Genomic DNA, 26,252 nt, shown 5'->3' with positions numbered 1-26,252 from the left:
GGAGGCAGTGCCAGCCAGCTGCGGAGGAGAGCTCCAGCCTCTCCATTCCACGGCCGGCGAGCAGGGGCCATGAGGCTCTGCCTGGGGAGAGTCCCATGTGGAGGGACCAGAAGCCACCCTGGCCCCAGCACTGGCCAGCAGGGGGAGCCTGTGACACTCCACAGTGCCCTCTGCTGGCTGACCTGGAAAAGGCTCCTGAGCCAACGGTTTAACCCCTTTCCTCCCCAAGCCAGCAGTACACAGTATGGCCGTTTGTAATTGCTTGTATTTATTGCCAACCAAGAGGCAATGAAGCCCAAGCTGCCCAGCAAGGCATGGGCACCGCAAGGGACAGCCAAGCGGAGGAGCTCAGCAGCATATTTGAACCCTGTCCAGCCCAGAGAACACACATGGTCATCGCCAGAACATTGGTGCCATCATCTGAGCGTGGAGCTCCAGTCTGGCATCTGACGGGAGTGGGGATTGGTTGGGGGTGGAGCTTGCAGAGTCCCACCCTCTTTCTCTTGCCTGTTCAACCCCGGCACACGTTCATGCTGCGCTCTATGGAAAGGAGAGTGGGACAAAAAGTGCAGTGCCGGGTACAAAAGAATAGGTTCTCGAAAATGGTTTGTTCTTGTTACAATGCACAATGTTTTCTCGCTGAGCCACCCTCACCAGGCTGCAGTTCTAGCGGGGGCTCTGATGTGCATGGTACGTCACTCTGCTGGTGTGTGGGTGGAATCACAGCCTTACAGAGCTGGGGCTGGGAGAAGCACTTCTATCCCTTTCCACCCATGACACCACTTCTCCGAATGAGCGTTGTGCAGGAAGCCAGGCAGAGAGTCAAAGCCCTGAAGGGCAGAGCTGAGACCTTGGGGGCCATAGCGGGAGGCATAGGAGGCTATTCTCGCCAGCAGTTTGGAAACACTGGGGGTCCTGAGCTATTACAGGCCTACGAGACAGTTCCAAGCGCCTGGGCAAACCAGTTCTCTGCAGGGGGCTCAAGACGGGGCTGGGGGTTACGAGCAACAGACCCACGCGGCATTCTTGCAGCATGAGGCAGAGACGTTAGGGAGGTCTCCCTGGCACCAGTTAGAGGAACGGGGAGGGTGGGCACGGTCCCCGTCTGCAGGGCAAGGCTTTCACCTGCTGGCGGGGTAGGTGCAATTGCTCTTCATAGACTGACCCCCGCTTGATGCTCTAACACCCCCCAGACACTCCCCCCAGAGCACGTGCAAGGACAGAGGGAACGCGGGCCATCGGGGGAGGCTACGGGGGCACAGACCGGGCCAACATGTTGGCTGCAATGTGTGGGCTGGACGTCAGAGGTGCTCACCTGTGCCCCATGTCGCCCTGTAGCAGCTGCAGCCGGCAGTGCAGGTATCAGGGATACGGTGACCAGACAGCATGTGTGAAAAATCGGGACGGGGGTGGGGGGTAATAGGAGCCTATATAAGAAAAAGACCCAAAAATCGGGACTGTCCCTATAAAATCGAGACATCTGGTCACCCTAATCAGGGAAGACTCCTGCGTTCTGTCCCTGCTGTTCACTTCCACACCCACGAGACCCTGGGGGATTGCGCCAATGGCTGGCCCCAGGCCTGCACATAACCATGTGTCTACACTAGGGGGCAGTGCAGAGCAGAGCCCTGGAGATGCTCACAAACCCGATCGGAGGGGGGGGGATGGGATGGGCTTGGCCCCAGGTGCCAAAGAGGGATGAGCCAGGTGCTCGCGGCGCGGCCCGGCCCCTGCTCCCCACGGATGTGCAGCTAGGCGGGATGAAGTCCCTTTAAGGACCAGGGTTCAAATCTGCCAGTGGCTCGTCACACAGAGTCAAAGCAGCAAAGCCAGTGCCCGCCCCTATGCCTCACGCGGGGCAGCGACCCAGTGCTGGATTAATACGGCCAGTCTGTCGCGGGAAGGCCAGGCCCGGGTTAATCCCGTCACAGGGGGGGTTTAGCACTCCATGCATCGGCTTTGGTTATCTGTCAGCCTGGAAACCAACAGCCCTCTCCCTAGGACCGGGCGACTGGGCTAGGCAGAAACACACAGAGGACAGAGCAGAGACATGTAGGAGGAGAACATCATAAGAAACCCTCAGGAGAGAGACCAAAGCTCGGCTCCGCCAGCTCCAGGGGGGTGGGATTTGCCGCTGACATCCCAAAACAGCCCCCGCCTGGCTCCTCCTACGTTCGGCTGCTGGACCGACTGCCTGGGAGCGGCACTCAGGTGAGGAACCCGGCAAAGGGGGGCCTTGCTCCAGGCGTGGCGTGGGACAGGGCCACGCTGGGCGAGGGGCGGGGGGGCAGGCTGCCGTTCTGTGCAGAGCTCTGGCTGCGGGTGGAGAGGGATCGCGCCTGGCTGCAGGAGGGAACCATGAGGCCCCCTGCCACGTCTCGTCTCAAGTCCCGGGTGTGGCCGGCGGGGCAGGACTTCCTGCCAACACGGAGGGAACGGAGAGTTTCTCTCTGCGATTGCTGCTTCTGTGCCGACACGCCTGGGAGCAGCAGGGGGGTGGGGGAGGCCGGGGGGGGCAGCGGGGGTGTGTGTGTGGCCGGGAGCCAGGGCTGAAGGCAGGGGGACAGCTCAGGCTGGCGAGCTGGGCCCAGGAAGCAGGGCGAAGGCCAGGCAGCCAGAATGTGTTCCCAGCATACAGGCACCAGGGATCCCAGCTGGGGAGGGGGCTCTCCTGCCGGCTGGGAGAGCTGAGCGGGCTGGCCTGGCCCAGGGACCAAGGAGACGGCAGAGCGGGCGTGGCGGAGCAGGTGAGATGACGCAGGACTGTAAAAACTCCGGGCCCTGGGGCGATACACGGATGACGCTTTGGACTATTTGTAACACACGAACCCCTAGGAGTGGCTGGCTCCGGAGCAGGACCAGGTACAATAGGTCCGTTCTCTGTTCTTGGCAGCACGGGCATCCCCGAGATATCGCTCAAAGGGGCGGGACCCCCCAGCACGTCGAGGAGCGTGCGGAGAGCACACAGGGAGCCGCTTGAACCTGGCGCCCGATCCTGACCTCACAGCATCAGGATTCACAGGGAGTCACCAACAAACTAGGTCGGGAAAGCAGAAAACTAGGAGTGAAGGTCAGCGCTGAAAAGACACAGATTATGGCAAGTGGAGGAGACACGCGTGTTCCAAGGAGGCCTATCGAGGAGGGGGAAAATAAAGCAGTAAGAAAATGGCTAAGCCAGGAACTCACGCGGTTACAGCAGGGGCTTGGTCCCAGATTGCTCACCATGATCTCTTTTGGTGCGGTTCATCTGACCGCTGGGAGGGGCGGAATCGGGCAGGGTGGAATCTCTGAGCTGTCTGGGACTTGCTGGGCTGTCTCTTGTGGGTGAGTGTATGAATACAAAGAGAACGTCAGGTGGCTCTCTACGAACGTCAAAGGTCTCTAGAATCGTCCGTGCTGGCTGTGAACAACGGAGACCCATGGAAAGGAAGGTCCTCTGCCGTCTGCTGGAGATCCGGTGCGCTGGAGCTGCAAGGCCCGTCTCATAACGTCCCTGTAGCGACTGACTGGGCGGCAGCATCCGAGATGTTGAGGGAGGCTTGCACAGATATTCTGGCGAGTCGCTGGGCCTCTGCAACGACCGCCTGGAACTGCTCTGAGCTCTGCTGGTCGGCGGTGCAAGAGTTCAGGTTGGCGCAGTTCATGGGATTGTATTTTGCCATCGGCGCCTGGGAACTGGTGAATCTAAGTTGTAAGGAGGCCGAGGAATAAGATATTCCTAGACCTGATGGGGAGGGTAAGATCCCCGGTCTAGGCGCTTGTGGCCTTTCTCACGCGACTGGTCAGAGCGTGGTGCTGCCTTCCGCATTCGTTAACTGCACTGACTGCCGAGGAGTTAGGGGAGGGATGAGAAAAGAAAAACTCAGAGTCCTAGGACACAACAGGTCTTATCTGCCCTCCTGCATGCAACAGAAGTGGGGGCGTGCGGGGCGCTCTTCCAAGCGGAGGAGTAGCCAGGGGGGTGCCGGACGTGTGTGTGTGTGTGCGCGTGTGTGTGTGTGTCTCCCGCGCGGAGGCGGAGCAGTGACTGTGCCGGGCACTCTCCTGTGAGGAGTAGCCACCCGGAAGGGGGGGGGAGGGAGACACGCTCTTCTACGCGTAGGCGTAGCTGGGGCATGCCAGGCGCTCTCCTGTGCGGAGGCGGAGCTGGAGCCGTGCCGTGCCACGCCTGACACTCTCCCGCGTGGAGGCGGAGGGTAGCTGGGGGGGGAGGGGTCGTGCCAGATGCTCTCCTGCACGGAGGCGGAGCTGGGGCCGTGATGGGTGCTCTCCCGCACGGAGGTGGAGCGGTGACGGGGGCGTGCGGACGCTTGTCACCGGGCCCAGAAGGGGCTCGCTGACAGGCAGGGTGCACGGCTGGTGAGGGCGGGTAGCAAGCGGCTCTTGAGGATACTCGTCCATCTCCTTGCGAGGAATCTGCAACTCTCGTGACCAGATCCGGGGAGAGCCAGGGCTGGAGGCCGGGGCGTGACAGTGTCACCCGGAGATGGGGAGGAGACACCTCTGCGCTCGGTTCCTCGAGGGGCACGTCCCGGGGCGAGCAGGTGATGCAGGTTATCTCTCTCTGATGGGTGGTGCTTGAAGCCCTGGAGAACTGCTGGCAACAGGCCGTGCAAGTGGCCCAGCATGTCCAGGGAGGAGGTGCATAAGGCACAGGATGGGGAGGCACCCATGGGTGCTCATACCAGCCAGACATTGGTTGCAATCTTCGCCTCACCAGAGGCTTCTGGGAAGGGGCAAGGGGAGAAGGGAAGTTGAGGCAAGGTTTTCACCAGGCTCCTCCCCCTGAAGCTCACTCTGGAGCAGTGCTAGGCCTGGAGAGCTCTGCGGTGACACCGTCTGGCCAGCCTGACATTCTCAGTCCCGACAGGAGGTCGGAGAACTGGGCACTTCAGCTAGAGCCAGGTCCCGGGGAAACGTCCCGGCAGCGAGCGTGTGACCGGCGCCCAGTCCGTGCTCCACACCGAGGTAATGGTGGGACAGGTGCTGACAGCGCCATGCGGTTCGGGTGCTCCGAGGGAAGTGCGGTCAGAGCCCATGGGGGCTTGGGTACCGAGGAAACAGAGGAACAATCTCTTCTTGCCGCCTCAGTCCGCTGACAGTACTGCTGAGCTCTCCAAGCCAGAGGCTTTGCCGTCATTCGGTCAGGCCATGCCATGGGGACCTGAGGAACCAGCCGGATCATGGCCACCCGACTGGAGGGCGGAAGACACCAACAACCTCGGCTTTCCAGAGATAGATTCTCTACCTGGCAAGCCTGGGACATGTCCTTGGAGGACTTACGAGAGGAGTCGTGTGTCTTCTCTGAGGCCTGGGAGGAGTGGGGCTGTGGTAATGCGGAGGCAGCGGATTTGCTCGCCCGGTGCCTGGGAGGGGCCTTGGCCTGGCTCAGACGCTCTCCATCAGGAGGAGACGCAGCTTGGTTCTCTGGTTCTTGGTTTTAGTGCCAGACAGAAGTTGCTCTCGTGGGTAACGGTAGATTCCCCGAGGTGGTGGATGCAGTGGGAGCGCCCGGCGTGACCAGGAGCGCCTCCCGGCACAACAGACAAGGTCTGAAGCCGAGAGAACCCGGCGCAACCTCCCAGTGAAAAAGAACGACTCACTAGTGTCTATCGGAATAGAGGAAAGGCGGCTTTTTTAAAATTTTGTTTAAAAAAAAAATTAAACTAGGAAGCTCAAATTGCTGCTCCAGACGCTGAGAGCTCCCACAGCCAGCGATCAGAGTCCGAAACGAGGGCAGAGTTGGGGAAATCTCCATGGGGACAGCTCGGCCGAGGCGGCTGAGAAGGAACGGAGGGCGTTTGCCCTCACAGCGCTAGCACGCAAGGATGGCAGAATGAGCACTGCCAGGAGAAATCGCTGATCAAAGCTGCAGGGGGCGCTAACGCACCTCGAGTGCAGACCCGCGGGCACTACTCCCAGAACGTCGCTGTTAATAGATGTTTGTCGTATGAAATGACATTGAACCAGTTGTGATAGGCTGTGATACCCAAATGTAACCACTAGATGGAGCCAGTTACACCACAATCAGGTGTCCTGCCCCGGTGTGGCCCTGGGCTGGGACAGCAGGGAGGGAAGGAGGGGGCAGGTCAGGACTGAGGGGTGTCAGCAGAGCTGGTGGGGAGCAGGGCTGGGCTTGCAGAGGCTGCAGGTCAGGAGTGAGGGGCGCCAGCAGAGCTGGTGTGGGGCAGGGCTGGGGGGACAGGGCCGGCTCTAGGCACCAGCAAAACAAGCTGGTGCTTGGGGCGGCACATTTTTAGGGGCGGCATGGCCGGCGCCAGAATGCCGCCCCTGCCGCCCCTAAAAATGTGCCCCGGCCGCCCTAGCTCAACTCCGCTGCTGCCGCCGCTCGCGCACCACAGCACGCAAAACAGCTGATTCGCGCACCGCTGCTCACCCTCCCTCCCAGGCTTGAGAGACTGGGGGGAGGAGGCAGGGCTGGGGATCTGGGGAAGGGGCAGAGTTGAGGCGGGGCCGGGGGGTGGGGTAAAAAAAACGGGGGGGGGGGGGGGAGCGGCCAAAATTGATTTTGCTTAGGGCGGCAAAAATCGTAGAGCCGGCCCTGTGCGGGGAGTCCAGGGCTGGGCTAGCAGGGGCTGTGGGTCGGGAGTGAGGGGCACCGGCAGAGCAGGGGAACCCAGGCCTAGGCCAGCAGGGGACTGTGGGTTGGGAGTGAGGGGCACCGGCCAAGCAGGGGGGGAGCTGGCATGTCTACCTGTCCCTAGCTGAGCCGTTATCACCTCTGCAAGCCCCTGGCCATGCCTGGGGTGGGTGGGGGGCCCTGGGGGGTTGCTCCCCATGGCAGGAACTCCAGCTCCCTGGAGACACAGATTTCCATCCTTCCCAACCGGGCTCTGGGCCCAGCGACAGGTGACACTGCCCAGGCCCTGGCCCAATCTGTCCTGCCAGCGAGGGTGGGAGTGGCTCTGGCCCCACAGGTGGGGGGGCAACTTACCCTGCAGGGGGGGCAGGCTCAGCGCCATCACACCGTAATAGGAGAAGGCTCCCGTCTCAAACTTCATGTTCTCCTTGCCAGCCTCCACCTCCACCTTCCCCTGCAGGGCACAGACACTGTCAGACCCCAGGCCAGCCCGCGGGCTGCACCCAGTCCCCCCGCGCAGTCCCGCCCAGCCCCCCCCCCACTACCCTCCACAGCTGCCCCCACCACAGGCTGCACCCCTCCTATCCCATGGGCTGCACCCAGCCCCCCCACAGTCCCCCGCAGTCACCCAGCCCCCCCCACTGCTCCCCACTCCCCCACAGCTGCCCAGCCCCCCTCCTCTCCCATGGGCTGCACCCAGCCGCCCCCCCTGCAGCAGGTGGACATGCTGGGGTCCCCCGAATGCCCTGTCCCCCGTGGCCCTGCCCCACCCGGCACACCTGCAGGATGAGGATGAAGTAGTCAGCCGGCTTGTTCCTGTGGTACAGGAAGTGCCGGGGCGATTTCTTGTTCTCCTCGTCGAACTTGAGCTCGTGGATGACGTCGGGGTGTCTGAGAAGCCGCAGCAGGATCTTCTCCGAGATGAGGGTCGGCATGAAGAGCGTCACCTCTGGGGGGGGAGGGCGGATGGGTCAGATGCCCCCTGGGGGCCACGTCCTTGCCCCCGGTCCTGGCACAAACCCCCTGCCCCAGGCCCTGGCACAAACCCCCTGGAGGGGCCGGGGGTGGATCCCCGGGCACCAGGAGCTTCCACAGAACCAGGTGCCCCCAGAGGACTGAGCCAAGCCCCTTGCATCCGATCCCAAGCTAGTTCCACGCAGCCACCTCTGGTGTGGAGCGCCTGGCCGGGAAGAGGGAGGGGAACGCTGGCAGCCTTGGCACAAATGAGCCATGCCCCATGGGACGAGCGCCAGGTGGGGGGAAAGGAGCCACGGGCGGGCCCGGTGGGTTCCGCTGGCTCCCCGGGACGGAAAGGCCCTGCGCCAGCTAACCATCCCCCATGGACAGCCTCCCTGCCAGGCATCCCGCTGGCAGTGGGGCGGGAGCCTGCTCTTCTGCCCCCTCACCTGGCACTGCGGCTGTACTGTGGCCCATTGTCCAGAGGTGACTTGCCCAAAGTCGGTGGCAGAGCCGGGCACAGAGCCCAGGAGTTGTGACTCCCAACCACAGCTTAGAACCACAATGCGGTGACTAGATGGGCCAACTGGCAGCTGGGACCCCCGACCGCACAAGGGAAGCGGGGCCTAGTGGTTAGGGCCAGGGCTGGGCGTTGGAGACCTGGCTCTGACACTAGCTTGCTGGATCCCCTTGGGTAGGGCATCGTGCCTCGGTTTCCCCCTCCATACACTGCTCTGGCTCTCGGGGGCGGGGAGGAGAGTTAAGTCCTGGGCTGCAGCGGATTTGTTTCCAAACCCAGCTGTCGTTTGCCTACGGAGAGGGTAATTACAGACCAGGCGGGTATCGCGTCTCCTCCCGTGGCCGGGTGGGCACCGTGTCCCACACTGCCAGGGCATGTCGCCTCCTGGGACTGTGGGCATGAGTCCAGCCTGCGCTCCCCTTTCCCCGGGCTCAGCTGCCACCCCCAGGCTGCTCCTTGGTTTGACTGCAAGAAACTGAGCCAGGGCCCAGCCCCTTGGTGGGGAGCGACCAGAGTGGGAGGGCGCCAAAGCAGCAGCTGTGCACCTCGGGGGGGAGGGAAATCTGCAGGGGAAGGGGCCAGGTCAGCGGCACGGCATCGAGGGGATGGAGGGACGTGAGCAGGGAGAGATGGGCCAGGTCACTGGTGCTGCACCCAGGTAGGGGGCAGCCCCCTGGTGGGGAGCCCAACGCTGCAGAGACGGGATAACGAGGGGCTGCTAACGAGACAGAAACCCGGGGACTTTGGAATGAGACAGTCGACGGGACCCTTCCTTACGGCCGGCATCGCTTCTACAACCCCGTCAGGCAGGGATCAGAGCTGTAGGTTTTACATGCTGGGAGACGGCGAACCGAGCCCCATGGGTGTGTGTGTGTGTGTGTGTGTGTGTCCTCAGCTGGGCTCCATGCAGGTGGGCGTCTCCATCCCCCTGCGGGACTGTACCAGTGTCTGCTGCTTAGCTGGCACAGGGCACGTGTGTGCAAAGACATGAACAGAAGGGGCGTGGGAGGGGCTGACACGTCCTATCCCCGCTATGGGGGACCTACAGGCTGGTGCGTGTGTGCCAGACTCGGTCCGGCCCAGCCACGCCGGGCGCACCCACAACAGCCCCAAAGGAGCACGCCCTGGAGGGGCCGGGGGTGGATCCCCGGGCACCAGGAGCCAGCGGGTGCCCTGGGCTTCCGCCCACAACTCCACCCGTAGCCCTCACTGTGCTGCACCGCAACACGGCCTGGGGCCTGGCGCCACCACCTCCCGGAGCGTCTCAGGGCAATGCCGGGAGACCAGGCCCCTCACCTCTGGCACTGGACGGGCACCGGGAACTGTGGGCTTAAAGCCCTTGGAGCTGCCAGACATGCAGAGCACCAGCAGCGAGCCCAGGACCACGCCTCCGCCTGTGGCCCGGATCTGCCCCAGCCACCCGCTCTCAACCCCTGCTCCCCCAGCGCCCCCCTTCTGCCAGCCAGGGCTCAGATCACCCCGTCAACCTGACCCCCTTGTCCTCCTGCAAGACCCCTTGCCCTCCGACAGCCCCTTGTCCTTCCTGACCCCCGACCCTCTTGCCTTCCCATGACCAATGCACCCCACCCCTCCCCCTCTTGTGACCCCATCGCCCTCCCCAACCCCCCCCTCCCCTGACCCCCCTGGTCTGCCCCCGGTGGAGGCTCACCAGTGGCGAGGAAGCGGTGTGCGGCCAGGAGCAACTGGGGCGAGACCTTCACCTTGAGCTCGCTGTCGGAGTCCTTGAAGGCGGAGAAATCCCTCTTGTTCCTCTGGTTGGCCACACGCTTCCGGGTGCGGTTGTCAGCTGGGGGGAGAGGAGGTGTCAAGGGGGACAGGTCCCAGCTCCCCCCCAGGGTACGTGCCCCTGGGCTCCCCCCGCCCAACCAGTGCCCGCTGCCTCAGCCAGGGCCAGGGGCGCTGGGGCCAAGAGGCTGCAGAAGGGCCGTGCCCTCCCCAGGAGGCGGGGGAGGGAATAACAGGGGCTGCGAGGTGAGAGCCGGGTGCTCAACGCGCCCCCTCTCCGCCCCCCCAGCACGACACCTGCAGCTCAGGCGCCCGTTTTCCTCAGGCCGGCCCTGCGGTGGAGTGGGAGGGGGCCAGGGCCAGGCCAGCGGCGCTGCGCCCGGGGGCGGGGGGGGAGACCAGAGTGGGAGGGCGCCAAGACAGCAGCTATGCACCTGGGGGGGGAGGGGGATCTGCGGGGGAAGGGGCCAGGTCAGCGGCACGGCATCGGGGGGATGGAGGGACATGAGCAGGGAGAGATGGGCCAGGCCACTGGTGCTGCACCCAGGTGGGGGGCAGCGGGGGAGGGGGCCAGGCTAGCAGGGGAGGGGGCCAGGCCCAGGCCCAGGCAAGTGGTGCTGCACCCAAGAGAGCGGGACCTGCAGGGGAGGGGCCTGGCCAGCAGCGCTGTGCCTGGAGGGAGACGAGAGGGGGGCGGAAGGACCAGAGAGGACGGGGGCGGCAGGCCAACGGCACTATGCCTGGGGGAGGGAAGGATGGGGGGGCAGGCCAGAAGCACTGTGCCCAGGGGGGGAGAGGGGGCACCTAACTGTACATGTCCGACTCGTCCAGGATCTCTGACTTGATGATCTCCTCGATGACGTCCTCCAGTGTCACCAGCCCCAGCACCTCGTAGAAGGGGTCGCCCTCTCCCTCGCTGTTCACCTTCTGCACGATGGCCAGATGCGATTTGCCTGGGGGCACAGACACCGTCACCCTGGGCTGTGGGCCGAGTGCTGGGGAGTGACGGGCCCCGGCCAGCCTGCTCTGGGTCGCTCGGCACACGCTGGGCTTGGCTGCTGCGGACGGGTGGGCGGGTGCCGGCCTGGCCCCCACGCTGCCGTTCCACCCCCAGAGCACCATGTGAGCAACAGAAGCACCAGATCTAGGCCCCGCCGAGCCAGGCCCGGAGCCATTCAGCCGGAGCCTGCGAATGGCACGGCACAGCAGCCAGCCGCGCCCCGGGAGCCCCGGGGAAGCCTGCGGCTGCGTAGGGACAAGACGGATCAGATGGGCTGATCCAGATGCACAAATCCCAGCGGCACCTGACCCTGGCGCAACCCCCTGGGCTCCAGCAGGCACCGGCCGTGCCAGTGGCAAGGCCCCGGCTTGTTGGGTCAATGCTCCCACCCTGTGCTCTCAGCCCTGCCTGAGGGCCAGATTCGGGCCAGGGCCATGCCCCGGCTGCCCGCCAGCCCTGCAGGAGCTCTGACCCACCTTGGAGCGCGGGCTTCCACGCCCCGAAGGCCTCTGCAGGCAGAGCAGGCAGGGCTGGGGCAGCATCTGCCCCCATCCCCGGAAGCCCGGCCCCACAGCTATCACACCCTGGCTAACACTGGGACATCAACATGAACTACCTCAGCTCTGGCCCCGCACCACACGGGGCAGTGGCCCCCCCACCCCCGGGGGGGGGTCACCCCTGGACAGCCAACGGAGACAGAGCCGGCGAGTTCATCTGGACCCGAGAATCCCGCGCTCCCCGAGCCAGCGTCAGACCCAGACTCACCATGCTGGCGCCCTCTCCCCCACCCCTGTGACAATCCCTCTCACCCCCCCACACCCGCACCCTGTCTCCCCCCTCACAATCTCTCTCACCCCCCACTCACCCCTCCACCCCATCTGCCTCCACCCCCCACTCACCCCCGTGCCACATCTCTCCCAGCCCCCTCACAATCCCTCAACCCCCACTCGCCCCATGCCCTGTCTCCCACACACACAGCCCCCTCTCCCCCTCACAATCCCTCTTCCCCACCCCCGTGACAATCACTCTCACCCCCCCTCACCCACACACTCACACCCACGCCCCATCTCCCCCAGCCCCCTCACAATCCCTCTCACCCCCATGCTCCATCTCCAACCCCACTCACACCCACGCCCCATCTTCCCCCACCCCCTCACAATCCCATGCACGGCTACAGACTAGGGACTGAATGGCTAGGAAGCAGTTTTGCAGAAAAGGACCTAGGGGTTACAATGGACAAGAAGCTGGATATGAGTCAACAGTGTGCCCTTGTTGCCAAGAAGGCTAACGGCATTTTGGGTTGTATAAGTAGGGGCATTGCCAGCAGGTCGAGGGATGTGATCATTCCCCTCTATTTGACATTGGTGAGACATCATCTGGAGTACTGTGTCCAGTTTTGGACCCCACACCAGGATATGGGAAAATTGGAAAGAGTCCAGCGGAGGGCAACAAAAATGATTAGGGGGCTGGAGCACATGACTTATGAGGAGAGGCTGAGGGAACTGGGATTGTTTAGTCTGCAGAAGAGAAGAATGAGGGGGGATTTGATAGCTGCTTTCAACTACTGGAAAGGGGGTTCCAAAGAGGATGGATCTAGACTGTTCTCAGTGGTAGCAGATGACAGAACAAGGAGTAATGGTCTCAAGTTGCAGTGGGGGGGGTTTAGGTTGGATATTAGGAAACACTATTTCACTAGGAGGGTGGTGAAGCACTGGAATGGGTTCCCTAGGGAGGTGGTGGAATCTCCTTCCTTAAAAACCTCTAAGGTCAGGCTTGACAAAGCCCTGGCTGGGATGATTTAGTTGGGGATTAGTCCTGCTTTGAGCAGGGGGTTGGACTAGATGACCTCCTGAGGTCCCTTCCAACCCTGATATTCTATTATTGATATTCTGTGATTAACCCAAGAGTCCTGGCTCTCAACCTCCCCCTCCCCGCATCTAACCACTAGACCCCACTCCCCTCCCAGAGCCAGGGCTAGAACTGGGCGATAGCACCCAGGAGTCCTGCCCCCCCAGATAACATTTTCTCCCTGCATAAAATTGAAATAAAGCGCTGCCGTTCCTGCAGCGTCACACCCCCTCCCCCAGCTGGGACATTCGGGGGGGGGGAGAGCCCTGGGGGTCTTGGGGCTGGATCGCCCACGTGGATACCTGCTCAGCACCCCAGAGTGACACACGGGCCACCTATGCCCGTTCCCTGACTAGCTGATATCCCAGCGCCCTGGACGGGACAAGGGTGCCCACACCTGCCCCCAGGCAGGGGACGCGGGACTAGCTGCAGCTGGTGCTGTCGGAGGAGGGGGAGACGTGCCAGCTGCAGGGAACGTGAATGCTGGGCAGCCGCTGCTCGCCCTGATCTCAGGCCAGTGGGCACCGCTCGGCGGGCACAGGGTCATGTGCTAGCCAGGCACTGGGAAACATGCCTTATAGACCCCCCACACTGCCTGTTCCCAGCTGCCCCCCCGCCCCCACCAGATCCTGCGCCCTCACCCGTGACCATGTGCCCAGGGCTGCCTGCTCAAAGGCCCCATGGCACTGGACGGGCAGGCCCTTTAAGCCACCGTCTGGTCCTCCCATAATCTATCTGCATCCATATGGGGGGCACATGGGACTGGGGCGAGGAAAGAGAGACCCTCTCACCTCCTGGAGCCCAGCACACTGTGGACACTAATGCACTGTCCATCCACGCCCTCCCCACTGCCCGCAGCCTCGCTGCCCAGCCTGAAACACGGGGTCAGAGACTGGCGTCAATGCCTTTCGCAGCGGTGAGAACCGGCTTTTCCACTCGGCCTGCATACCTTGCGGGGAGCAGCCAGGGCGGACTCAGCCACAGGCCAAGGCAAAGCGACCTGCAGGTTCATCCCACCGGCGGATCATGGGGCGGGTCTTATCCAGCACTGAGGGGACTCCTGGGACGTGCAGGCCCAGGGAGTGTGTGTATGGGGGGTTTCCCTTCCCTGCCAGCCTCCTCCTGGCTCCCTGCACTGGCAAGGGGATTTGGAGCCTGTGTCTGGGCGTGCAGGGTAGCGCCTGCCCCCCTGCCCTTGCTCCCCTCTCCCCCGCGGGCCTCGGGAAGAGAAACCAAAGTCAAAATCCGAGTGGCACCTCCTGGACTGAGGCTGTAACTGAAGATGACGATGGGCATTACACCCCCCCGCCACAGAAATGACATTAGCTCAGGCTACACGTAGGCTGGCTGCTCCCCCTCCCTCGCGCACACACGGTTAGCACTTGCTACGGGCCCCCGTCAGCCCACTGGGGAAACGCTGCTCTGGACCTAGCCTGGCTTCCAGCACAGGTCGGGCAAAGAGGAGCCCCGAATCCCTGGGAAATTTGAGCTGCTCCCACCATCCACCACTGACATGCAGCCACCTCTGGGAAGAGCCGAGGCAGCTGGGCCACAGGAGAATGGAGGGAGGTGGAACGGCAGGGCCCACCCAGCCTGGGAGCTGAGCAGGATGCTGGTATTAGCAGCCCAAGAACAGCAGGGAGCAGAGAAGCTAGAAAGGAAGGAGCCCGTTCACCTTTCCCTTCCCTGTTACCGACAGGGACGGGGGTGGCGGGGCTCCCTTTGCTCAAGGGCCAGCCGCAGCACCTGCTAGGAAAGGGAGGCGCAGGGCTGGGCGGGGAAGGAAGGAATGGTGTATGGGCGGGTGGGGGAGGAAGCTGCTTGGCACAACCTGGGGCCACCCAGCGCGGAAGCGTCAGGGGAGCACAGAGAGGCAGTGAGCAGCGTTTGCACGGCCCATGCCAGAAGCCAGCCCGGGGGCCCCCCGCCACCCCTCCAAGGGCAGCGTGCAGGAACTGCTGCCATTAGCACCCCAGCCAGGGTGCTGCACCTCTCCCTGCCACCCCTTGTCTGTGCCTCGTAAAGCCAGGATTATGGCTCCGGGAGAGAAGGAAATCCCTGAGTAAACAGTCCATGGTGTAACGCCAAGGGCTTGGGCCAGCGCCAGGAACTGTCTGGGAAGAGAGAGGTCCTGCTGCCATTACAATAATGCAGAAAAGGCAGAAGTGTTCAATAAGTATTTCTTTTCTGTATTTTGAAAAAACAGATGATGCAGTTATAGTGTGTGATAAAACTCTTTCCATTTCACTAGTATCTTCGGATGATGTTAAACAGAAGCTACTAAAGTCTGACATTTTTAAATCGGCAGGTCCAAATAACTTGCATCCAAGAGTTTTAAAAGAGCTGGCTGAGGAGCTCATTAGAACATTAATGTTGCTTTTCAATAAGTATTGGAATAACAGGGAAGTTCCAGAAGACTAGAAGAAAGCTAATGTGCCATTATTCAAAAAGTGTCATCGAGATGACCTGAGTAATTACAGGCCTGTCAATCTGATATTGATCCCAGGCAAGATAGAGCAGCTGATATGGGACTCACTTAATAAAGAACGAAAGGAGGGTAGTATGAATAATAATCAATGCCATCAACATGGGTTTGTAGAAAACAGATCCTGCCAAACTAACCTGATATGCCTTGGGATGAGATTACAAGTCTGGTTGATAAAGGTAATAGAGCTGATGTCATGTAAGGTGTTTGACCTGGTACTTTATGACATTTTGATAAAGATAAAAAAAAAAAAAAAAGGATATAGAAGGATATAAAATGAACAGGGCACACAGAAAATGGCTTAAAATCTGGCTAACAGAGAGGTCTCAAAATGTAAATGGGGACTCCTCACTGAGCAGATCTGTGTCCAGGGGGCCCTGCAGAGATCGGTTCTTGGCCCTACGCTATTTAGCATTTTTATCAATAACCTGGAAGAAACCAAAGTCATGCCGGAAGAAACAGGAACGTTGCGGGAGAAGTAAATAAGGACGAGGACAGGCACTGATCCAGAGTGATCGCTCACTTGGGGAGCTGGGTGCTAGCAAACAAGACGTGTTTTAATATGGCTAGATGTAAAATACAGATGGGCTGTTTGTCTAATGGATCTGCGCTAGGAATGACTGTGGGCAGGTCTCTGGCCTGTGCTCTACGGGGGCGGGGGGTCAGATGAGATGATCACAATGGTCCCTCCTGGACTTGACTAAACAGCCTTGCCCCCCCTCCGCGTCCCCATCAGCTGGGTGGCTCCCCTGCCAGACAACGCTGCCCCAACACTCCTCCACTCAGTGTTCCCCCCCACCTGCCGAGCTCTCTGCACTGGCCCCTCCCTGGGGGTCTTAGCCTCCCCCTCCCTGCTGGGTTTCAGCCTCACGCCCCGCAGGGCACATCCCCAGGGACATGGAGCCGAGGAAGGGGGCAGAGTCAGCAACTCGGCCGAGCACACGCAGGGAGCCAGCGGGAGAGTCAAGACTCAAACCTGGATCTCCTGAGTCTCAGCCCAGTGCCCTGTCCACTGGAACCTCCATCCTGCCGCCCCCTTGGGTCCCCCTAGATACCCCCCACAATGTGCAGCGTTCACACTCAGTGGATCCCAGCATGCCTCAGCTCAGCCAGCCCACAGCCACATTCAGATCTAGCATCCTTAGCCCCCGACTGCCCCCACCCCAGACATGGCTCTGCCCTCCACAGGCAGGCCCTGGGCCAAATCCGTTCCTGGTGGAATTCCACCCCCCAGAGCACCCATAACCTTGCCTCCCGCCTCCCCCGTCCTTAATGCCCCTCTGAGACAGGCGGGCACTGAGCCCACAGCAGGGTAGAGCCGCCCTTGGCCAGGAAGGATGCAAGGAGCAGGGGGCTTGGGGTGAGATGCGGGTGTGCCTCTTCAAAGAGGGGCACGCCAGGGCCCGGGCCGAGATGCAGAGAGCAGCCAGCTTCCAAGAGGGGGCAGATGGGAGAGCAGCAAAGGGCTGTAGCTGTCCAGCTGGAATGGTACGACGGGGCGCGGGGTCTGGGGGGTCCCTTTGTATTTCAGTGCTGGAGGAGCCAGAGTTCTCCGGGGTCAGTGGCTCCCCTCTACATCCAGGGGTGATGCCCATCCTCGGAGCACCAAACCGCCCCGTTCTAATGGCCTCGCCCCCCTGAGCTGCCAGCCCCGGCCCCATCACTGCCAAGGCCGGTGGAGCATGGCTTGCTCCCGGCCTGCCGTTCCCTGAGACATTAACTCCTTTGCTGGAGGGCCAGGCCAGGCCAGCCAGCAGCCGAAGCGGTACAGAGCACGCAGTGAGGGGGAGCCTATTAACAACAATGGGGTCACAGACACCTTGGCCCAGGCCAGACTCCGGCCTGGGTCAAACAGCAGCCCAAGAAGGGACAGAGGCTGGGTCCTGGCAGCAGCCAGGCAAACGCAAACCCTCACTCCAATGGGGAGGAACTTCCTCCTTTGCCTTTTCCTTCTACTTTCTAAGCTCTCTGCCTAGAGCCGAGAGCAACAGTAGCTCAAGTGACACCATTCGATACAATCGCCCACGGCCCCGTGGGGTTCTCAAACTTCACTGCACCACGACCCCCTTCTGACAACCACCATTGCTGCCCGACCCCAGAAGCGGTGACCAAAGCCAGGCCGGGGGGAACCAAATCCCCAGTAACCTGAGTCCCAACACCTTCGGGCTTCAGCTTCAGCCCTGGGCCCCAGCAAATCTAACACCAGCCCTGGTGACCCCATTCAAATGGGATCATGACCCACTTTGGGGTCCCGACCCACAGTTTAAGAACCACTGGCCCGAAGCCTCGTTTATCACTAGAGAAAAGTGATCTTCCTCGGCTTCTCACAGACACCTAGGGCTGCTCATGGCCTGGCCCAGCGGGGTGCACAGCTGGTTTGTAGGGATGGAGGATAGATGAATTGTTCGCTCCAAGGGATGAGTCAATGACCACGGACAGCTGCTGGATGATGCTACCCAGCAAGGTCAGAGCCGTCCCTGAGCGCGAGGAGACTTGCTATAAAGCCCCTGTTCTAATGTCTCTGTGGCCACATCTGCACCAGAGAAACGCTGATGGAAGGAGCACAGCGCAGAGCTGGCCAGAGGACCACCCCATAGACAGGCCCTGGAAAGGATCTTGTGGAAGTTGGCTGCTGCCCGGAGCTGAGCCAGCAGGTGTTCAGAGCATGCTCCAAGCCATCTTGCACAAGGCGTCTCATAGGAAGACACTGGCATTTTCCAGACAAAGTTGCAAGAGGCCACAGAGGAGATGCCTCATTTCCTGTCTGGACACAGCTCCTAGCCACGCTGGACATTTCAAACCGTGGCCAGACTCATGGCTCACATCCTGATTGGCCACAGCAGCTTTGCTGAGACGAGGAACCCGGCTGCGCGCCCAGACGAACCCGTGCAGACATCCAGTGTTGGTCGACACATCACACTGCCTGGCCAGCGAGAGCGCCCTCTGCTGGGCACAACCAACTTCCTGGCACTGACAAGCAGCCTCCTTCCTGCCCTGGAGCGTCCTATTGGGCAGACCACTGCGGGATCCAGACGAGACTAAAAGCCAAATGCTGGCACTGCAGCCCTGAGGGGACACAACTTGCCTTGGCCTCTCACCCGCAGTCCAGTCCCCACTGTCTAGAAATTACGCTGAATCACTAACTCACTGAAGAGAGCTGGGGCTGGAGCCTAGCTAAGCACTGTCTGTGACTGTCACTGCGAGGAACCGGGAGCATTTCAGACAGTTCAGCCTCGGAGCCTGGGAATCGCAAAGGCTTTGTGGGCAGGAGAACCGACAGCTTCTTCAGCAAAGAAGAAGGAAGAAGCTTTGAGTTGGCTCGTAAACTACAGACTTTACCACCAGCTGCACCTTCGGTCAGAGCAGCACATGGCCCTCCAGCACTGGCAAAACTCCAGCTCTGCAGAAATTTGTTGTATTTTGGGGTTTAGGTGTCACAGTCTCGCATGGCAAACCTTGGCTCGATCACCTGGGCAGGAGACCTGAGAATTCTGTAACTTGGCTACTATAACGGGATCCCCGGGGTGCAGCCTGGGACTGTGGGACTGCTGTGCCCCCTGAACTCTCCCCAGCCAGTGACGTAGCCAGGGTTGCAGCCAAGGAGGAGCGGCGGAGAAAAAAGGCGCCGGTCCTTCGGTGGCATTTCGGCGGCCCTGCACATGCACCAAAATGCCGCCGAAAGATGGAGCGGCGCATGCGCAGGGCCACCCCGCTTCCCCATCCGGAGTGCTGTCCAGGCCACTGAGACTCCTGGCCACGCTCTCAGGGCCGGAGCACCAGGAGCCCGCGGCCCCTTCCACCGGCCGCCCGGAGTGCTGGGAGCCAGCCCGCGGCCCCGTTCCGCGGGCGCCACTTTTGGGGAATATGGTCAGGGGAACCGGCCGCTTCCCCTGAACCCTGCTAGCTACGCTACTGTCCCCAGCCTGGGCTGTCTCTCACAGTACCTGGCTAGTGACCAGCAGCAAACCCCTCCAGGCACTGTGATCACTCAGCACAACCGCATGTGGAGACCCCACACCCAACTGGATTGCATGAATGCTCCAAGAGCCACTTGTGAATCACCCAGAGAAAGGCACCAGAGCCAAATTCCCCCAGCTCCCAGCACTGTACCCCAGGAATATACCGTCTTGCCCTGCTCATTTCATCAATGGAAAGTGGACAGACACCAGCCTGTGTCAAACCTGAGCAGATTTGCCCCACACTTTATCTTTACCAGTGAGTTTATATAAACAGTTAAACAAATGTATGGACTATAACAGGTAGCTTTTAAGTGATATAAAGTGATCGGCAAAAAGTCAGAGGTAGTTACCAAAAGAAGTAAAATCTAAGCTTGCAGTCTAAACTCTCAACCCTATTAGACTGGGCAGCACCTAGACTAAGCAGTTTTTCTCACCCCACTGGATGTTGCAGTCCTTAACATACAGGTTTGTTCCTTAAACCTGGGCCAGTCTCCTGTGTTGGAGTCTTGTCTTCTTCTCAGGCCTTGGCTACACTTGCGAGTTACAGCGCTGTAAAGGTTCCCCCAGCGCTGTAACTCACTCCCTGTCTACACTGGCAAGGCGTTTGCAGCGCTGTATCTCCGCGGTTGCAGCGCTGCATGTACTCCACCTCTCCGAGAGAAATAGCAAGTATTGCGCTGCCGCTGCAGCGCTGCGGCGCCAGTGTGGCCGCCCAATGCGCTGTGACTGGCCTCCAGAATTATTCGGAAGTATCCCACAATGCCTGTTCTAGCCACTCTGGTCATCAGTTCAAACTCTACTGCCCTGGCCTCAGGTAACCAACCATGTGACCCACCCTTTACATTCCCCGGGAATTTTAAAAATCCCCTTCCTGTTTGCTCAGCCCAGCGTGCTGTGGAGTGCTATCAGCGAATCTTTCCAGGTGACCATGCCTCCACGCGCCAAGTGACCCCCAGCATGGAGCAATGGCGAGTTGCTGGACCTCATCAGTGTTTAGGGGGAGGAAGCTGTACAGTCCCAGCTGCGCTCCAGCCATAGGAATTACGATACCTTTGGGAAGGTGTCAAAGGACATGATGGAAAGGGGCCATGACCGGGACGCCCTGCAGTGCAGGATTAAAGCCAAGGAACTGTGGAGTGCCTACCGCAAAGCCCGCGACGCAAACGGCCGCTCGGCTGCTCCCCCCGCGACCTGCCAATTCTACAAAGAGCTGGATGCGATACTTGGGGTTAACCCCACCTCCACTCCGAGCACCACCACAGACACTTCAGAGCCAGTGGGGGGGGGGGGGGAGAGGGAGGAGGAAAACGGGAGTGAGGGTGGTGGGCCGGATGGAGACACCCTGGAATCCCTGGAGCCATGCAGCCAGGAGCTCTTCTCGAGCCAGGAGGAAGGTAGCCAGTCGCAGCGGCCGGTACTTGGTGGAGGACAAACAGAAGAGCAGGTTCCCGGTAAGTGGGATTTTTTGCTGGAAGGAATTTTTTCGGTGTGGGCTCTTTGGGAGAGGAGGGTTAGGCATGCATGCCTAGATGCGGAATAGTGCATTGATGTGGTTTATCACATCGCGGTAATCAGCCTCAGTAATCTCTTCGAATGTCTCATCCAGAACGTGTGCAATGCGCTTGCGCAGGTTTATCGGGAGAGCCACCGTAGTCCTTGTCCCAGCCAGACTAACGTGTCCGCGCCACTGTGCCGCGAGGGGCGGGGGGACCATTGCTGCACACAGGCAAGCTGCATAGGGGCCAGGGCAGAAGCCGCATTGCAGTAGAAGACCCTCCCTTGCTTCCCAGGTTACCCTCAGCAGCGAGATATCGTCCAGGACGAACTCCTGTGGAAAATGTTGGGACAGTGTTCAGTGTAGGTGCCCCCTGAAGCTGTTGGCTCTCCCCAAGGCACAGAAACCCAGAGGACAGTACAGCCATGAAACACAGTCCCCCTTACTCACCATTTTGAGGCTCCCGTGGGATATGTGTGCTCTGTTTTGGACGGGAAAGTTATGCTATTGTGTAGACCCTGTGTGTTTTCTACTCATTAAGTGCGGGGGGAATCATTACTCTGTCTGGTATAAACAATGCTGCCTCTGTTAAATGTTGCATTTTGCCTATACAGCTGCATCAACCTCGAGACCTCAGCCGTCCTTCTTATCGCCTGCTCAGAGACTGCAAAGACTCAGGAAGAGACCGCGAAAAAGTAAAGAAGACATGCTGCAAGAAGTCATGCGGCAATCTATTAAAGAGAATGAGAAAGCACAGAACTGGAGGGAGAGAGAAAGCAGGATCCGCCAGGAAAACGCAGCGCACTGGCGGCAAAGCACTGATAGGCTCATAAGCATCCTGGAGCACCAAGCAGACGCTATCCAGGAACTAGTAGCCATGCAGAAAGAGGAGCAGTACCGCAAACGCAAATGCCACCCCCCCCCACAGCCCTTGTCCCAAAACTCTTTCCGTTGTGCCCCACTGTCACCTCCAACCCACTTTCCCCAACTTCCGTGTTCGTCACGCCACCCGCTGCCTCCAACACCAGTATCTTCACCACCCAGCCCTGAAAACCACGACCCTTACCCTCTGCACTCAACTCCCATCACCATGCAGTATAGCTGTCCTGAAGTGCAGCACTCACTGCACAGCCCACCAGACAGGACATACGCGAATCTGTGATTGTACTGTTCTCCACTCCACCCCCTTGCTTCTTTTCAATAAATGGATTCTTTGCCTTTGAAAACATTCTTTATTATTGCATAAAGTAAAAGACTCCTTAGCCCAGGAAATAAACAGGCACTGCAAGTCTGCTTGTCTGCTTAGCAGACACTGATTCCTAAAGATTGGAACTACTGCATTTCACTCCCGTGCAGGGCACCAGATATCACTGCTGGTTTTCAGCCTCAAATTGCTCCCTCAAGGCATCCCTAATCCTTGCAGCCCCACGCTGGGCCCCTGTAATAGCCCTGCCCTCTGGCTGTGCAAATTTAGCCTCCAGGTGTTGAACCTCGGAGGTCCATGCCTGAGTGAAGCTTTCACCCTTCCCTTCACAAATATTATGGAGGGCACAGCACGTGGATATAACCGCGAGGATGCTGTTTTCAGCCAAGTCCAGCTTCCCATACAGAGATCGCCAGCGGCCCTTTAAATGGCCAAAGGCACACTCTACAGTCATTCGGCACCGGCTCAGCCTGTAGTTGAACCGTTCCTTGCTGCTGTCAAGGCTCCCTGTGTAGGGTTTCATGAGCCACGGCATTAGCGGGTAAGCGGGATCTCCAAGGATCACAATGGGCATTTCAACTTCCCCTACTGTGATCTTCCGCTCTGGGAAAAAAGTCCCAGCCTGCAGCTTCCTGAACAGCCAAGTGTTCCGAAAGATGCGTGCGTCATGCACCTTTCCTGGCCAGCCTGTGTTAATGTCAATGAAACACCCACAGTGATCCACAAGCATCTGGAGAACCATAGAGAAATACCCCTTCCGATTAACGTACTTGGATCCTAGGTGGGGTGGTGCCAGAATAGGAATGTGCGTCCCATCTATCGCCCCTCCACAGTTAGGGAACCCCATTTGTGCAAAGCCATCCACTATTTCCTGCACGTTACCCAGAGTCACGGTTCTTCTGAATAGGATGCGATAAATGGCCTTGCAAACTTGCATCAACACGATTCCAATGGTTGACTTTCCCACTCCAAACTGGTTTGCGACTGACTGGTAGCTGTCTGGAGTTGCCAGCTTCCAGATTGCAGAAGCCATCTGCTTCTCCACTGGCAGGGCAGCTCTCAATCTCGTTTCCTTGCGCCGCAGGGTGGGGGCAAGCTCTTCCCACAGACCCATGAAAATGGCTTTTCTCATCCGAAAGTTCTGCAGCCACTGCTCATCATCCCAGACTTCCATGACGATGTGATCCCACCACTCGGTGCTTGTTTCCCAAGCCCAAAAGCGGTGTTCCACGGTGCTGAGCATGTCCGTGAATGCCACAAGCAATTTCGTGTTGTACGCGTTACGCGGCTCGATAGCATCGTCGGACTCCTCACCCTCACTGTCACTTTGGATCTTAAGGAATAGTTCGACAGCCAAATGTGACGTGCTGGCGAGACTCGTCAGCATACGCCTCAGCGGTTTTGGCTCCGTTTCCCACAGAAAGATCGCGCTGCACAGAAACCATTGAAAGATGGCGCCAAAGGTGGACAGAAACAAAGGGATTTCTGGGATGCGAAGCAATGCATCACGGGGCCTTGGGACAGGACCCAGAATCCCCCGCCCCCACGCCCCCTTCCCACAACCCACGGCAGCAGAATGGGAAAAGGTGCTCTGTGGGATAGCTGCCCATAATGCACCGCTCCCAATAGCACTGCAACGGCCGCAAATGTGGCCACGACAGTGCGCTGGGCAGCTGTCAGTGTGGACAGACTGCAGCGCTTTCCCTACTCAGCTGCATGAAGACAGGTTTAACTCACAGCACTGTACAGCTGCAAGTGTAGCCAAGGCCTCAGTGTCTTAGTTGCTTGCAGCAAAGGTGGGGGCAGGAGAAGGGCCCAGTATGTGTTCACTGGGTCTGTTTTATACCCTCAGTCCATGTGCTTGTAGAACAGAAATCCAGGCATATCTGGGGGGCATTGCAAAAGTCCCAGCAAGGTTGAGCAATTCCCCTGGTGTGGTCACATGCAGGTGAGTCATAGCATTGTAGCTCCCTTGCTGTGCAATGGCTGGTGATGGGCTGTTTCACACCCCGCCTGGGCCTTGGTTCTTTCCTTGCTGTTGCCTCTGGGGAGCTAATATCTGGCTGATTCCCCAACTTACAGCATGCTTCAGTGACCACCATACTACACAATTCTCACAACTTCATATTAATCAATGATACACATGTATAGCTAGAGAAATGACTTTCAGCAGATCATAACCTTTCCCCGGTACCTTACAAGGCCCGCTTTATAGGTGAGATCACCATTATATGAAAATGAGGACTATGGGGGTTACAGCACACTCCCCAAGGTATAGAATGACACACCTCCGCCATTAGTTTACTGCAAGAGGGTTAGTCACTGACTAGCTCGAAGGCAGTTTGTGTTATAGTTCTCTTGGCACCCAGCCCTCAAGGCCATGAGGTGGTGTGCCTCGGTTTCCCCTTTCCCACACAGCAAACCAGGTTTTTTATGGTTTCTCTGCTGTGATAAGCTTTAAAGCTGTTTACATGTATTAACTGAGAACTAGCGTTACCATAAGGTTTAACATCCATGTCAAAATTCTTATCACCAAAACTTAACATTAATACCAAAAATTTTATCATAGATGTGTGTTTACAAGTATCTTTATGATACCACGCGCTCTGTTCAGATAGTCTGGTTTGAGGTTGGTTTGTTCATTACCCAGGGTGTCCTTTGACTCTCTCCCATGTAATCAGTCACTGGCTTTTCCTTCCCTCCAGTGTTCCCCTCTGTGTGAGCGCTTAATTTAATCATGTTTCTGGAAATTTGGACCCTCAGGGTCTGGCAAGATGGGTGTTCAGGGGGACCCTGCACATTGACTGACCCTTTGGGGAGCAGTCTCCCAACCCCAAGACTGTACATGTGCAGAAAATCCAGCTCCCTTTTTGGGGTTACCTGGTGTTTCCCCCTCCCAGATCTGGGTCCTTCCTTGCCCCCTAGAGGGCTGTGATCTGTGCTCTCTGGGCTAGATGTGTTTACCCTTTGATCAGATTCACCCTTTCCCAGCAACTCTCCCATAACTGCTCCCTGTGTCTCACCAGCCTGGGGAAAAACACCCCCCTCTCTGCTCATTGGGTCATTTGCATTCTCACAATCCACCTCCTGGCAATTTTCTGGTCTCAACTCCTCTGTTGTCACAGGCGTTGGAGCTACATCTTGATGTAAAGAGACACCGTTACTTTCCAAAAACTTATCAGAAATAGCATCCTGAAAAACTGGGACCTGGACTGGGGTACCCTCCATCACCCTTTTCTCTGTCCCTGGGAAGTCAGCTGTGTGACTGCTCCCCTCCAGGAAGTCAGTCACACAATTCCCTCTCAAAACCTGGGTCATGGGCTGAGTACCCGGGTGCACAGATGCTGACCCAGCCATCCAGTCCTGGGCATCCTTTCCTAAGTGACCAGTGCAGAGACATTCCTGTACCCCCACTATTCCTTCCCCAGTTTCCTCCTCTGGGCCCCTCTCCAAGACATATTCTTCAGTGCTCCCTAGGAAGGGTTTTATCATAGAATCATAGAATATCAGGGTTGGAAGGAACCTCAGGAGGTCATCTAGTCCAACCCCCTGCTCAAAGCAGGACCAATCCCCAACTAAATCATCCCAGCCAAGGCTTTGTCAAGCCGGGCCTTAAAAACCTCTAAGAAAGGAGATTCCACCACCTCCCTAGGGAACCCATTCCAGTGCTTCACCACCCTCCTAGTAAAAAAGTTTTTCCTACTATCCAACCTAAACCTCCCCCACTGCAACTTGAGACCATTGCTCCTTGTTCTGTCATCTGCCACCACTGAGAACAGTCTAGATCCATCCTCTTTGGCACCCCCTTTCAGGTAGTTATCTTTTGTTTAGCTGCAGAACTCTGCCAGCTAACAACTGGAACAGTTTCCTTAATCCCTGACAACCCCTCTCCTGCCCCTGCGCCTGAGGGCATGTTGCCTTCTGCTGGAAAGGAACTAGTCTCAGCCCCTCCCCTACTTGAAAGCACCCTGCTTCCCTGTATTACAGAGTCACAGGAATCCTCATCCATCTCAGTGGTTTCTGAGATTCCCTGGCTCTTCTCTGGGACACATTTCTCTCTGCTCCCTAGAGCTGGGTTTGACTCTGGTTCAGCCGCGACCTGCTGGCAGCTAACAGCCTGGACAGTTCTCTCCCTGGCCAGCATTACACCCCCCTCCCTTCCCAATGTGGTGTTGCTTCCAGCTGCATTGCAGGAGTTGGTCTCAACCACCCTCCCACCTGGAAGGATGTAGCTTCCACCTGCTGCAGAAGAATCAAGGAGACTCTCTCCCATTCTCTCAGCAGTTCCTGAGACCGTACCCTTTCCCTCAGGGATCCCAGCATAACACTCCCTCCTGCTGCAGGCAAATACTTTAACCTGAGCTACACGGGAAAAATCATTACCCAGGAGCAGGTCGACTAGGAGGTGTTCCATCACTCCCACAGTCAAAACATTTT

General features: G+C 58.9%; 1 protein-coding gene across 1 annotated transcript in view; it reads right to left on the bottom strand.

Annotated features, from left to right (window-relative positions):
- Positions 1 to 26,252, bottom strand: part of CNNM4 (cyclin and CBS domain divalent metal cation transport mediator 4) — a 51,878-nt gene that overhangs the window by 4,916 nt on the left and 20,710 nt on the right. Inside the window, exons 2-5 of the mRNA XM_054017693.1 lie at positions 10,634 to 10,777; positions 9,748 to 9,885; positions 7,381 to 7,550; positions 6,956 to 7,055 (exon numbers count right to left, since the gene is read on the bottom strand). Coding sequence (XP_053873668.1) covers positions 6,956 to 7,055; positions 7,381 to 7,550; positions 9,748 to 9,885; positions 10,634 to 10,777 — 552 coding nt within the window. The remainder of the gene's footprint in view (positions 1 to 6,955; positions 7,056 to 7,380; positions 7,551 to 9,747; positions 9,886 to 10,633; positions 10,778 to 26,252) is intronic.

Source organism: Malaclemys terrapin, chromosome 2, assembly GCF_027887155.1.
Source record: "Malaclemys terrapin pileata isolate rMalTer1 chromosome 2, rMalTer1.hap1, whole genome shotgun sequence".
Classification (NCBI taxonomy): Eukaryota; Metazoa; Chordata; order Testudines; family Emydidae; genus Malaclemys; species Malaclemys terrapin.
This window is presented reverse-complemented; position numbering and strand designations above follow the sequence as displayed.